This window comes from Sceloporus occidentalis, unplaced genomic scaffold (assembly GCF_023333645.1).
Source record: "Sceloporus occidentalis isolate IW3139 unplaced genomic scaffold, rSceOcc1.0.p SCAF_71, whole genome shotgun sequence".
In the NCBI taxonomy this organism is placed as follows: Eukaryota; Metazoa; Chordata; class Lepidosauria; order Squamata; family Phrynosomatidae; genus Sceloporus; species Sceloporus occidentalis.
Genome location: NW_028317051.1, coordinates 219,824 through 232,250, shown reverse-complemented (window position 1 = coordinate 232,250; position 12,427 = coordinate 219,824). Strand labels below are relative to the sequence as shown.

Sequence of the window (12,427 nt, the reverse complement as noted above, 5' to 3'; positions counted from 1 at the left end):
GAGTGATCATATGACAAAGCTAGTGTAATAAAACAATGGCTTTGTCTGTAACAATGTCTCCTTCTCTCCTTGCAATGTAGAAAAGGAATGTCGAAGCCAAGAGGCCAACCCACATCCCCTCTAAAAAGCAGAGTCTACTGGGACTTGGCTGCACTGTGTGTGCAGTTATGTTCAGTGAATATCCTCAATCAAACCCACAACAAAAGGGTGCCAAAAGTGACCATTGCTGTTATTATAAAAATGTAACCATCAACAATGAGCCATAGACCAGGCAACTGTGGGGAAAAAGCAAAAAGTGCAGGGTGTGTATGGTAAGGTGTACCCTTCATCCAAAGTAGCAGAAGTGATGAGGATACCTCAAACATCCCTGAATCTGCCTTTTAGCTCTTAAAAGGAACATTGTATACTAGACAAGTAGCGTTTCTAACATTACTTGTTTAGCTGTGACCAAGTGTGATGGAATACAAACCCGTGAACCCAAGGGTTAACCTAGGGCAGAGAATTGGGTGTTAGCAGTGTAGGGATTGCTGTTCTGACTAAAGCTATTGGTTTCTGCTTATGGATGATATTCGTGGTTTTCTAAACAAAAAAAAATTCTGCACAGCCTCAAAAGTCAGTTTGTTCTGGAAAGGAAGTGAAGTCTGCAGGTGTTTAAACTGCTAAGTTCTTCGGAAATAAAAATATTCTAGCAAAGGGCTGCTGAGTAGAGCTCTTGTGTTCTCTGAAAATGTTGCAAGCCTTTTATGGCAAAAAAGGTATTGTCCCTTTTAAAAGGGACACTTTCCCACCCTTTCCTAAATGACTCATCTTGTAAGCACCCTCTGGTTTATTTCAATTTACTGTAGAAAAATTTAAAATTGCCATGTAAATGTGAAAGGATAACACAAATAAAATGTAAAACCGAGTTGTTATAGCATCTCTTCTTTATTGGCATTACTTATTTTTTTCCATTATATTGTACTAAGCATTTTTATAGCTTGGGGAAAAAAATTATTGCAATAATTTCCTTGGTCTGTATGGAATTGAAACTACTTACTGCAGCTTAGTCTTTATATAACAGTGTTGCAGAATTGATGATGTTCTATGCTTGGTAGCTACACATTACAGGCAGCGTGTCCTCTGAAGAGCGTGTAACTGTCACAACAATGACTTCAGCGTGAGTACACCCGGCAGCTTCCTCCATGACACTGCAGTCTCTAAACAGTATATTGCTTTTATTTAGTGCATCAAAAAGGCTCCCTGTGTGACAATAAACCACCTGTCTGTCCCAGACCAATTAATGTTTTTTAGTATTTATCTTGGTATTTATGAAATGGATGCTTTGATGTCTCTTTTGAAATATCTCACAGTTTGCTGGAATCTGCTGATGAAATGTCCTCAATGAGATGGTCCCTATTTGCTCCACTTAACTTAAGCAACTTTGGGGAATCTTCAGGCAGTACTAATGAGGGACACAAATAAAGAAACTAGTTGACATTGAAGTACAAAAATGTGAATTCAAGACAAACACACCCAAAAAGGAATAAGGTGTTAACAGCACTCAAAAATCAGAACAGAGACAGAACAAGAGTCGCTTCTCAAGAATAGAATATGATACAAGGTAAATCGTCATGCTTTCCTGCTTTTTATGATATAAAAATCTATTATTTAAAAGGTGTAGACTGTATATACAAAGTAGCATGCACAAAAATAGAAACCATTTAGAACATTCATATGGAAACTGGATTTTCAGTATAGGAAAATCCAGAGCAAAGAAGGTCAAAACAGATCAAACAAGAGGTGTGTAGGGAAAACGACATTAGTTAGGACAGGGAAATTGTCAGCGACAATCAGAGCAAACAGAAAATACACAGGGGCCATGCACCTATGTGACCTAGCTGGTCCACGAGGGCTGCACCCTCATCTGAAAAGGTTGCCAAAAGTGATGATGTGTAGTAAGAAAGTGAGGAAAAAAAAGCACCCCAAGAAGATCAAACATGGTATTTTACCCAGATGCTTATAGAGGAAGCTCAGTGCTGATGCAACTGTGACCTCCAGGCAGATCTGCGGATCAATTGTCCCACGAGGTCCAAGAATTTTATTTGCCATATACCCTGTCATAAAGGCAAAATCCGTTGGACTCTGATGAACGGATCCCCTGAGGACAAAAAATATTGTTGTACTTGACAATTGAATGAGAAACATGAAATGGTGAGATAAAGAACTGCATCTCATTAACTTCTATCTGCAAGGAAGGGGCAACTCCAGAAAGTTTCCCCTGTAAGGAAGAGTTGTCTGTATATGTTGCATAGGGAGGTTTCTTTGAATTTCATCTAATTTACTGTATATTTTAAGGACAAACATTACAGTAAAATGCACCATACCCTCCAACTTACAGGACTGTGATGATTTTGGCCCCTTCTTGTCCAGAATTCAGTTTCTTCATTTTCTGAATACTGGAAGCTGTCTGGAAATTTTCATTGTTGATGAATAATGTTGGCTTTTGGATGTTTGGGTAAGCAGCATTTTCCAGAGGAAACATCCAGGCATCTAGCCCGATTGCACACCTAAGTGAAGAGAAAGATAAAGTAATAGATAATGGAACATGTCTGTATACTGTACATATATTTATATAAATACCGTATTTGCTTGATTATAAGACGGCTTATATTCAAAGTTGTCTTATAATCAGACATCAAATAGAGGTCTGACCATAAGATTAAGATCCAGATCCCCTGGATCCTCCTCTCTGGTAACCTCCGCTGCTGCTGGCACTTCTTCTGAGGGCCTCTATGACGGAGCGCCGTCGTGACGTGAACTTTTGGTGCTCCATCATAGAAGCCCCGGCAGAAGTGCCGGCAGCAACGGAGGTTGTCTGCGCAATATGCACAGACAACCTCCGCTGCTGCCGCCACTTCCACCGGGGCTTCTATGACTGAGCAACGGAAAGGTCTGCAGAGGTTGTCTACCGGCTGACCCCACTAGGCACCAGGGAGTCTGAAGTACGAGGAACGAGTCTGGGGAAGCATTGGTAAGTCAGGGAGGGGCAGAGTGGCATATGGGGGATATAAGGCATTCCTGTAGGCAGAGTGGCATAATGGGGGTTAAAAGGCATATCATGGAGGCAGAGTGGAATATAGGCAGATATAAGGCATATCAGGGGGGCAGAGTGGTAAGCTGTGGGGCAGATGTGCATAACTGGGGGGGCAGGTTGGCAAATAAAAGTAAATAAAAACAAAAAATCTTTTTTCTCAATCACAATTTTTATTAAATCTGAAAAATAGTTTACATGTGAATTAATATTTACTAGTAAAACAGTTTCCCTACACAATAGTCTTGTTTTCAGGCTTTTTCTAAATGAATATTCAAATTTTGGGGGGCTGTCTTATAATCAGGGTCGTCTTATAATTGAGCAAATATGGTATATGCTTCTGCAAAACCAGTGACAACTTGAAAATCCACTGCTGTTGTGCATAGAGTTTTTGGGGGCAGAACTTTGAATTATTAGTACCTTTCAATGGTAAAAATTAGAACTTAGGGTGTCAGATGTCAACAGATAGCATCAAAATGTATGTTTAAAACTTATATTGATGCACTTCATCTTTATTATACTCCATTTTCCCTTGGGCTATATATATATATATATATTATATATATATATTATATATATATATTATATATGTGTGTAATACTGTATAAAAATATGCATTTTAGCAAGTTTGGATCACTACTTACCTAAAAATATCATCTTTGACCAAACTAAGCAAAGCTGATGCTCCTCCAAAAGAATGACCCATGATGGCTACCCTACTGAGATCAATCCTGCCCTAAGAGAGAGTGTGTAAGAGAGTCTGATGGAAAATTTAGAAAACATATAAAATCTTTTTAAAATCCACTCATACAGCTCAGCATACTAATATTTGATACCGTCAGATTGTGCAGTTGGAAGTCTGTCACAGTGATGCTAGATTCTATCATTCCTGCATTGATCTTTTCAAGGACTCGAACAGCTTTAACACACTCAGTTGCTCTTTGATGTAGCTTAAGTAAAAATAGGGAAATAATGCATTGGTAAACAATAAAAAAAATCAAGAACATACTTGATGTTAAGGAGATGATTGGAGCACTATAAGTGTATGTAGAAATAAGTCACTGAATGTTGCATATCTTTTTCTATTACTCATTTATATAGAAGCAAATTCTGAAGTAAAAAAGACAAATTATAATGTATAATGTATAATTTAGATGTTGAGTGGGCAATGGTTGGAAATAAAGGCATCAAAATGGTTGGCCTGCAACTTGGTTTGATATCTTAGCGATGGTTATCTGAATTATGTCTTCTCTCAATATACAAGTACATTGTCCCAACTATAGAACCCATAGTAAAAACGCAATTGCCCAAGAAGAAAATCCTGTCATTCAAATGTAACTAATGAAAAGAAGTTGTACCACAGTACAAAAGTACAAAATGGTTGAAAGTGTAAAGGTCCCACTCGTGGGTTGTAGCTACAAAAGACACAGGAGCACAGCTAGAATTATGCATGGGCTCGTGTTCTATTATGGTAAAGCAGTAATGTAGTCTATAATCAGTTCTGTCTGTGAACCTTTGATTTAAAGAGAAGACCTGATACAGCCGGAGTGCCGGAAATGTATACTGTATCTAAAGATTCAGAGGTACCTGGTAGTTTCGGAGATAAAACTCTTTCATTCCGGGATCCACTTTTCTAAATGGAACCCAGACCTTCTGTGGGTGCCCTTGGGAATGTGTGTGGGGTAGATCCTCAACATAATATGTGGCACATGCTGACCCATCCCTGTGATTTAACAATTAAAATGGTAAAATACGCACTCAAAATAGAGCAATATTTTATGCTGCACCCACTGAGCTCTCTAGCTGAAATTTTAGCAATATTAAGGAATACTCCAGCCATGCACTTTTATGCATATCATGGCATCAGAATCCACTCTCAGCATTTGCTCCCCTCCTAGATATCTGCCTGCCAGGAGATGCATTTCAATAGGGTGCACAGGGACCAGGCACAGTATGAACAGATCACAATAATAGCAGCAACATGTAGTACTGAGTCACTCAGTAATTAAAATCAATATCCGTGAAAGCTCACTTTAGACATAAGATCCTTAAAACACCAAATATTTGATATATTTTGTATTTGCTATTGTGTTTAAACCACAGATAGCTATTGTATGTATGTAGGGGAGTGGACTGCTGTTTCCCATGAGTTTTCTTTTTAATCTTTACACAAATATGTCCCACATATTATATGAGTGAACATCACTTATGGGGCTTGTTATTACCCACGTTCATGTATGTAACAGTTTTCTGCAGTGTGGTTGTAAAGACAATGATAAACGAGCAGTTTTGGATATCCCTTGGTTGTTTGACCTTACAATACCATATCTCTAATAAATAATACTTCCTTATGTCAACAGCATCTGTCTGTGCTGGATATCGCACGTTTTGCAGGTTTATCTCTACTCGATAGGGTTGACGTGAAATGGCTTGGACAAACTTCATTTAATCATAAGCTTGCACAGAATATGAAAAAGTTGATGACCAAGCTTTGTTTTAAGGTGGACAGCGATTTCAGGTTTTAGCTTTCCACAGAAACTAACTGAGCCATTGATAGCCAAACCAACCTTAATTTTAAAATATATAAACCAGATAACAGATTTACATTTATATTGCCCCTACAGTGTATATATATATATATATATACAGAGCCGGCCTTAGGCGTTGTGGCGCCCTGTGCGGACTACTCCTCTGGCGCCCCCCCTCACTACCCCCCCTCTCTGCCCCTTCAAACTACCCGCCCTCTCTGCCCCTTCAAACTACCCCCCCATGCCCCTTCAAACTACCGCCCCTCAAACTACCCCTTCAAACTACCCCTCCCCTCTGCCCCTTCAAACTACCCCCCCTGCCCCTTCAAACTACACCCCCCCTCTGCCCCTTCAAACTACACCCCCCCCTCTGCCCCTTCAAACTACACCCCCCCTCTGCCCCTTCAAACTACACCCCCCCTCTGCCCCTTCAAACTACACCCCCCCCCTCTGCCCCTTCAAACTACACCCCCCCCCTCTGCCCCTTCAAACTACACCCCCCCCTCTGCCCCTTCAAACTACACCCCCCCCCCCACACTTACCTTGTCGCCGGAGTCCTGCGGTGAGAGCGGGAGGCATCCGTCTTCTCGCTCTGCCGCGGTGCCGGCATTTCATGTTGAGAGCCGGAATAGTCCGGCGCTCAAAATGAGATGCCGGCACAGCGACGGAGTCACGGAGAGTAAGGGGCGCCGAGCGGTTGCCTAGAACTTCACGAGCAACCGCTCGGCGCCCCTGACCGGGACTTAGATTTAAGCATCGTTTTTTTTAAAAAACTTTATTTAACATGAATGATGTTAAATAAAGTTTTAAAAAAAAACACAAAAAAAAAACCCCGATGCTTTAATCTAAGTCCCGGTCAGGCGCCCCTGCAACCATGGCGCCCTGTGCGGTCGCACAGGTCGCACACCCCTAAGGCCGGCCCTGTATATATATATATATATTTGATAGCATATTAACATTGTACTATTCATTTTGAATTGTTCAGTAACTCACTTGTGTTCCACGGCAGCCACCAGAAAGCCATGCGATGCCAACTCACTACACAATGAAGAGTACACTGCCCTAAGTAACAAGAATAGAAAGATTTAATTTCCAAACAAATGGATGTTGTGAGACTACAACCATGTATTATGTGCTCCTAACCCTTTGTCTGGCTTGTTAATTACAAGTTGGAATACCTTAACTAGATAAGTTATCTAAGGAAAAATATGATGTTTTGGTTAGAGTAATGTTTGAGTTCCAGTTATTTGTATTATGTTTCTGTTTTCAAAATGTCATTTTATTTAAATGTGAACAGTTTACCTGAAGGCTCCAAGCCCGTGAGAAAAGATTATGAGTGGTCTCTTGTCCGTTCCATGCAGAATCGGCCCATTCCACGAGACCGGTATTCGACTGCGACCTATATGCAAAAAAAATAATCTGTAACACTGATGTATGTAGGCAGGCGGGGGGGGGGGGGGGTAATAAATAATGATGTAAAGACATTTAAATATTTCGTATTAGTTTAGCATACACATTTTTCATTTATGGATGTGGCAAACCCTAGTTTTAGGTGTGGTGGAAAACAAGGCAAGGTGTGCCCTCTGTGAGCAAGTCTCCCTTCTACCAGCTCTGTAATTAAAGAGACACTTTAATGTCCCATATAACACGTTTCATCTGTAATAAATAAAAAATGCACTCTTTTTTTCAAATTGGGAAAACATACATTTTAACATTAAGAGGACATTCAGCTATCACAAGTGGGATGAAGCACATGGGGGGCACAATGGATACTCCACAAAAGTATGCCATGTTAAGTCAACCAAAACAGTATACATTATAAAATGTATAATTTACAGTTCAATATACTACATATACTGATTATACATATAATGCCCATCCATTGAGTGTCCAGGAACACAACTTATTTATTTCATTTATTGCAAATCAGACTTGAATAACATAATTTCAGCTTTCAGCACGCACACTGAGGGGTTCGGTATAACAGTATGCTTTCAGTGCGTATACGTGCGTGTATATATTTATACATACCTGCAAGCTTCATGGTGATGAAATTATTTCCTCTGAGATAAAGGTTATCCACCAGAGGTTTAAATATAATAATAATTTAAAAAATAGTCACGGTATCCAGGAGAGGAGTAACTTTGCAATATATTAATACAGATTTACAGCATTTTATTCATCTTTCTTAAATTTTACATATCACTGTAGGGGTTAATGTACAGATCTAACATTACACAGAAATCAATCAATTATAACCCATTTTCAAATGTGATTGAAGAAGCAAGTTAGAATGAACACCTATGTGGCCAGGCCAATACATTTTGTAATGTGACTGTGCTGAACCACGATCCATGGCTGACAATTTTGTAGAGTAAGTCTCCTAATTACATATTATTAGTTTAGGAATGGATGTTTGTGGTTGGTCCATGTGTGACCTGGGACATTATATGAGTGTATTGGCTCCCTTGGTGAATGGCTTACAGTGCCTATTTTTCACTAGTTATGCAGCCCACATAATATTAACCTGGACTTGTCTTCCAGAACTATGGGAATGACAGGGTCCACTACACTACAGCGACACACACTGATCGCATCCGCCGCTCCAGGGTGCTTAAGTGTGTGGCCATGGGCTGGATATGACAGGTTGCATGCGTAAAAAGTTAGTGTACAGCTACGTGGGCCGCGCTTATATTACCAGCTGGCCACTGGCATTAAAGTGCCAGGGCTGCCTCGTCATCATCAATATGGCCCTGCGCACACACAAATATATATATATATATATATATGTACAGTGTTAGCAAGATATATATAAGCATGTATGCCACATGACAAAATATAAAACATTAACTTTGTTTACCTCCTTAGCATACACACTTACCGAGTATCAATGAAGCCCCATACTGTGCTGCTTTGCTCTCCATGCCTAAAGAGCTGACCAGTCCCGTCGTGTACTCTGTACTTGGTGCCCATAGGGGGTGCTGCTGGTCACGAGAAGAGCCACTGGGATAGTAGAAGCGGAAAAAGCTGCCCTGCACGTAGAAAACAAGCAGATAATACGGCTGAATATTACACGAAAACAAAACATCCCCTGCGCTGCACAGAACGCCGGCCCTACCTATCCCTACCCGGTGCCTGCCATGTCAGAGCACATACCTCCTTGCCAAGTCCCACCATGATGTCAGTGCAGCCCACAGAGTGCGGCCCGGTCACAGATGGAAGCCTGAGGGACATTGGAACCCCCATGACTGTCAACGCTAGTTTAATACCGGAATACTGCTTTCACATTAGTACTGTCGCAAAGTCCAGAGAAGGAGGAGATTGCGAAATGCTTGAGCTTTTTATTATTAACCCTGTCTGCCATCAACAGAATCCCATACAAACATAATGGCAAACGGAATGGGGAGTGAAATTCTCTGGGTTTTAGCTGTAAATTGCTGGAGTTGAATGTCTAAAAAAAAAATATTTGAGCGTCCCCATACAGGGTTATTCACTAAGTTTCCAAAACGATAGTCTTCATTATGTTTGCGGCGGGAAAATATGTTTGAGGTAAATATGTATAAGTTGGCGAGTAATGGGAACTGTGACAACTTGTGTAGCCGTCAATAATTACATGCGAGCACAAATCATTGTTTCACCCACCCTGAATGATGTATTTGTAAACCAATTCAATATCCTAGCTTTTTGTCATACCATATATTTCTCCAAATCCTATTTACCTAATATAAGGGTTCTTCTAAGTTTGTAAATTCTAGTTGTGTTATTTTTGCCTTTGGATGTATGTAATGTAAGAAGCGCTATGTAAATTGCTGACGCTAAAAATATAGTAATCACGCAGCTTTACTTAGGGTTACTTGTACAAGTTGGGTTCCACTGCTGAAGAAAAAAATACTGCTCGGTATCATCCACATATGCGTAGTTTTTAACCCCTTAAGGACCAGGCTGTGTTTTACCTATTGTACCATTGGGACCGAGGCTGTTTTAATACTTTTGCGGTGTTCGTGTTTAGATGTAATTTTCTCTTCACTCATTTAGTGAACCCACACAAATTATATGTTGTTTTTTTCAGGACAAGAAGGGCTTTCTTCAGATACCATTGTTTTAATCATATTATCTAATTTCCCATAAAAAAAATAATAAAATATGATGAAAAATGTAAAAAAAAAACACATTTTCTGACTTTTACCCCAAAAATCTTTTACTCATCCAAAAAAGCTAATGAAAAAACCTACTAAATATATTCTACTATTTGTCCTGAGTTTAGAAATACCCAATGTTTTTATGTTTTTTTGCTTTTTTCTGCACGTTATGGAGCATTAAGTACAGGTAGCATTTTGCTATTTCAAAACCATTTTTTCCAAATCTGGTAATTCTTCCCCCCATGTGCCATTTCGGGTATCTTTGAAGCCGGCCAATGCAATTTACCCCATCAAATCATATATTTTTGAAAACTAGACACCCCAAGGTATTTCAAATGCTAGTATTTTAACCCTTTCCATGCATAAGATTCTACCACCAGCCTTTGCCACACTTTGTGTTAGTATTTTTTTGGTATTTTTTTTTACACAAATTGTACTTTGGGTATACATTTATAGCTCCAGGTATACGTCACTATCAAACAACACCCTAATATGTGTTCAATAACATCTCTCGAGTACAGTGATACCACCCATGCATGGGTTTGACTGCTGTTTGGGGTTAAAAGGCCACATTTGGGAAGTGCGCTTTTTTTCCCCTATTTTGGTCAGTCGGTGCCTATGCCCTATCTTTGAGCCTGGCCACTACAATTTACCTCATAAAACCATATATTTTTGAAAACTAGACACCCCAAGGTACTTAAAATGGTAGTATTTAACCCTTTCCATGCATCAGATTCTACCACCAGCCTTTGCCACACTTTGTGGTAGTATTTTTTTTTATTTTTTTTTTCACACAAATTGTACTTTGGGTATAAATTTATAGCTCCAGGTATACGTCACTATCAAACAACACCCTAATATGTGTTCAGGAACATCTCCCGAGTTCATTCATACCCCACATGTATGGGTTTGTCTGGTGTTTGAGGTTAAAATGCCACATTTTGGAAGTGCGCTTTTTTTTCCCCCCATTTCGGTCAGTCTGTGCCTATGCCCTATCTTTGAGCCCGGCCACTCCAATTTACCCCATCAAACCATTCATTTTTTTAAATTAGACACCCCTTGGGTATTTGAAATGCTTTTATTTAAATTTTTCCACGTCAGGATTTTTGGGAAGATACAGCGCTAATTTTAGCACTTGCTCATAATAATAAACTTTATTTTTTTATTTTATTTATTTTACTCTTTTTGGACTTTTTTTTTACATTTTGCTGGAACTGGATAGTTCCTCTAAAGCATAATAATTTTTAAATGTTACCATGTTTTTTTTAAGCTTTTTCTTTTTTTCTTTTTTTAATTTTTTTTCTTTTTTTTTTTAAATATTTTACTAATCACATAGTGATTAGAAAGCTGGCCTCCATTGACTTGTATGGTTGAATGCAGTACCTGTATTCAACCAGCAAGTGGAGCCAGAGTTCTCTAGAAGGTCAGGAGACTGTCTAGCGAACTTTTTCAACTTTATTATTTTTTTCCCGGACCGCCGCCATCTTGCGGATGGTGAAGACTGCGTGCAGCTGCGGCTGTGACTGCTCTCCGGAGCGGTCACAGTCCATCAAGAGGTAAGTGTTTGGTGTCGCTGGATGCCTCCTGATCGAGGCATTCCAGCGACACCATTGAAGTTTAGGAGGTGATCGTTGATCGCCTCCTAAACGCTTTTAAAACGGGCGTCCGCCGCCATACAATGTATGGCGGCTGTTGACGCCCCGGGGAGGGGCCAGACATGGCCCATCATGCCGATCTCGGTGTTGCTGAATGCCTCGACATCGAGGCATTACAGCAACACCGTTTAAGCTTAGAAAGTGATCATTGATCACTTTCTAAGCTTGTTTAAGTCTGATGACGTGTCAGGCACGTCATAGGTCGTTAAGTGACTGTTTTGCATGACGTGCCTGACCCGGCAATGGACGTTAAGGGGTTAAAATTCTTTGAATTATTTACATAATTTTAATTTTTTTTTACATTTTGGCATGTAGGGTTTCAAATGTTATTTTTCGTGTATGTTTCTTATAGGTGGGGTAAAATGTTTGTGGGTACTTTTCACTATTTTCTTTACTTTTTATTTTGGGGTCTTTGTTGCAAACAAGGACAAACTTTGTTTTCACCTCTTCTCACTTGGATCCCTACTGAAGCTGATCATATAGTAATGATCCTGGCGCCTGCCCGGGACTTAAATGAAAACTTTGGGGGTTTTTTGTTTTTTTTTCGCACACCCCTAAGGCCGGCCCTGGGTGGATGCATTATTTTCAGAGGCTCAGGACTCCTGTCCTGTTCCTACCGATGCAGTGGTCCCTGCACATTATAAATCGGAAAGGGGCTACACAAGTCTACGAGGCACATGCAATGCATACTCCCAACACAGAGGAGAGTGGGAGTATATACTGTATATATACTTTTGCATACCTCCCAACATTTCAAAATGTGAAAGAGAGACACTTTCTTGTGGAACCAATACAAGCAATTGCACTTTACAATGTTGCCACTCTGGCATATAGGGGGTTAAAAGGCATATAATGGGACAGAGTGGCATATAGGGGGTATAAGGCATTTCTGGAGGCAGAGTGGCATATAGGGGGTTAAAAGGCATTTCTGGAGGCAGAGTGGCATAAAGGGGGTTAAAAGGCACTCTGCCTCCAGAAAAGCCTTATGCCCCCCATATAATACTCCCCCCCCCACCGACTTACCACTGCTTCTGA

The 12,427-nt window shown here is 40.1% G+C and overlaps 1 protein-coding gene across 1 annotated transcript; it reads right to left on the bottom strand.

Moving 5' to 3' along the window:
- Positions 1-1,343: 1,343 nt before the first annotated feature.
- On the bottom strand, positions 1,344-8,844 carry LOC149286238 (platelet-activating factor acetylhydrolase 2, cytoplasmic-like). Its single transcript, XM_089494302.1, has 10 exons — positions 8,755-8,844; positions 8,480-8,630; positions 6,901-6,997; positions 6,592-6,660; positions 4,658-4,793; positions 3,907-4,020; positions 3,715-3,806; positions 2,376-2,546; positions 1,989-2,137; positions 1,344-1,441 (listed from the first exon to the last, which is right to left on the bottom strand). Exons 1-10 carry the CDS (start codon positions 8,842-8,844, stop codon positions 1,344-1,346), a joined length of 1,167 nt encoding a protein of 388 aa, XP_089350428.1.
- Between the last annotated feature and the right edge of the window lie 3,583 nt (positions 8,845-12,427).

Bases quoted from the DNA above. Each gene is read 5' to 3' on its own strand.
- LOC149286238 (XM_089494302.1), bottom strand. From the start codon at position 8,844: ATGGGGGTTCCAATGTCCCTCAGGCTTCCATCTGTGACCGGGCCGCAC. The intron at 8,631-8,754 runs GTATGTGCTCTG...TTCTACGTGCAG, and splicing joins TGGTGGGACTTGGCAAGGAG to GGCAGCTTTTTCCGCTTCTA. The intron at 4,021-4,657 runs GTACCTCTGAAT...TTTTTACTTAAG, and splicing joins TTTATCTCCGAAACTACCAG to CTACATCAAAGAGCAACTGA.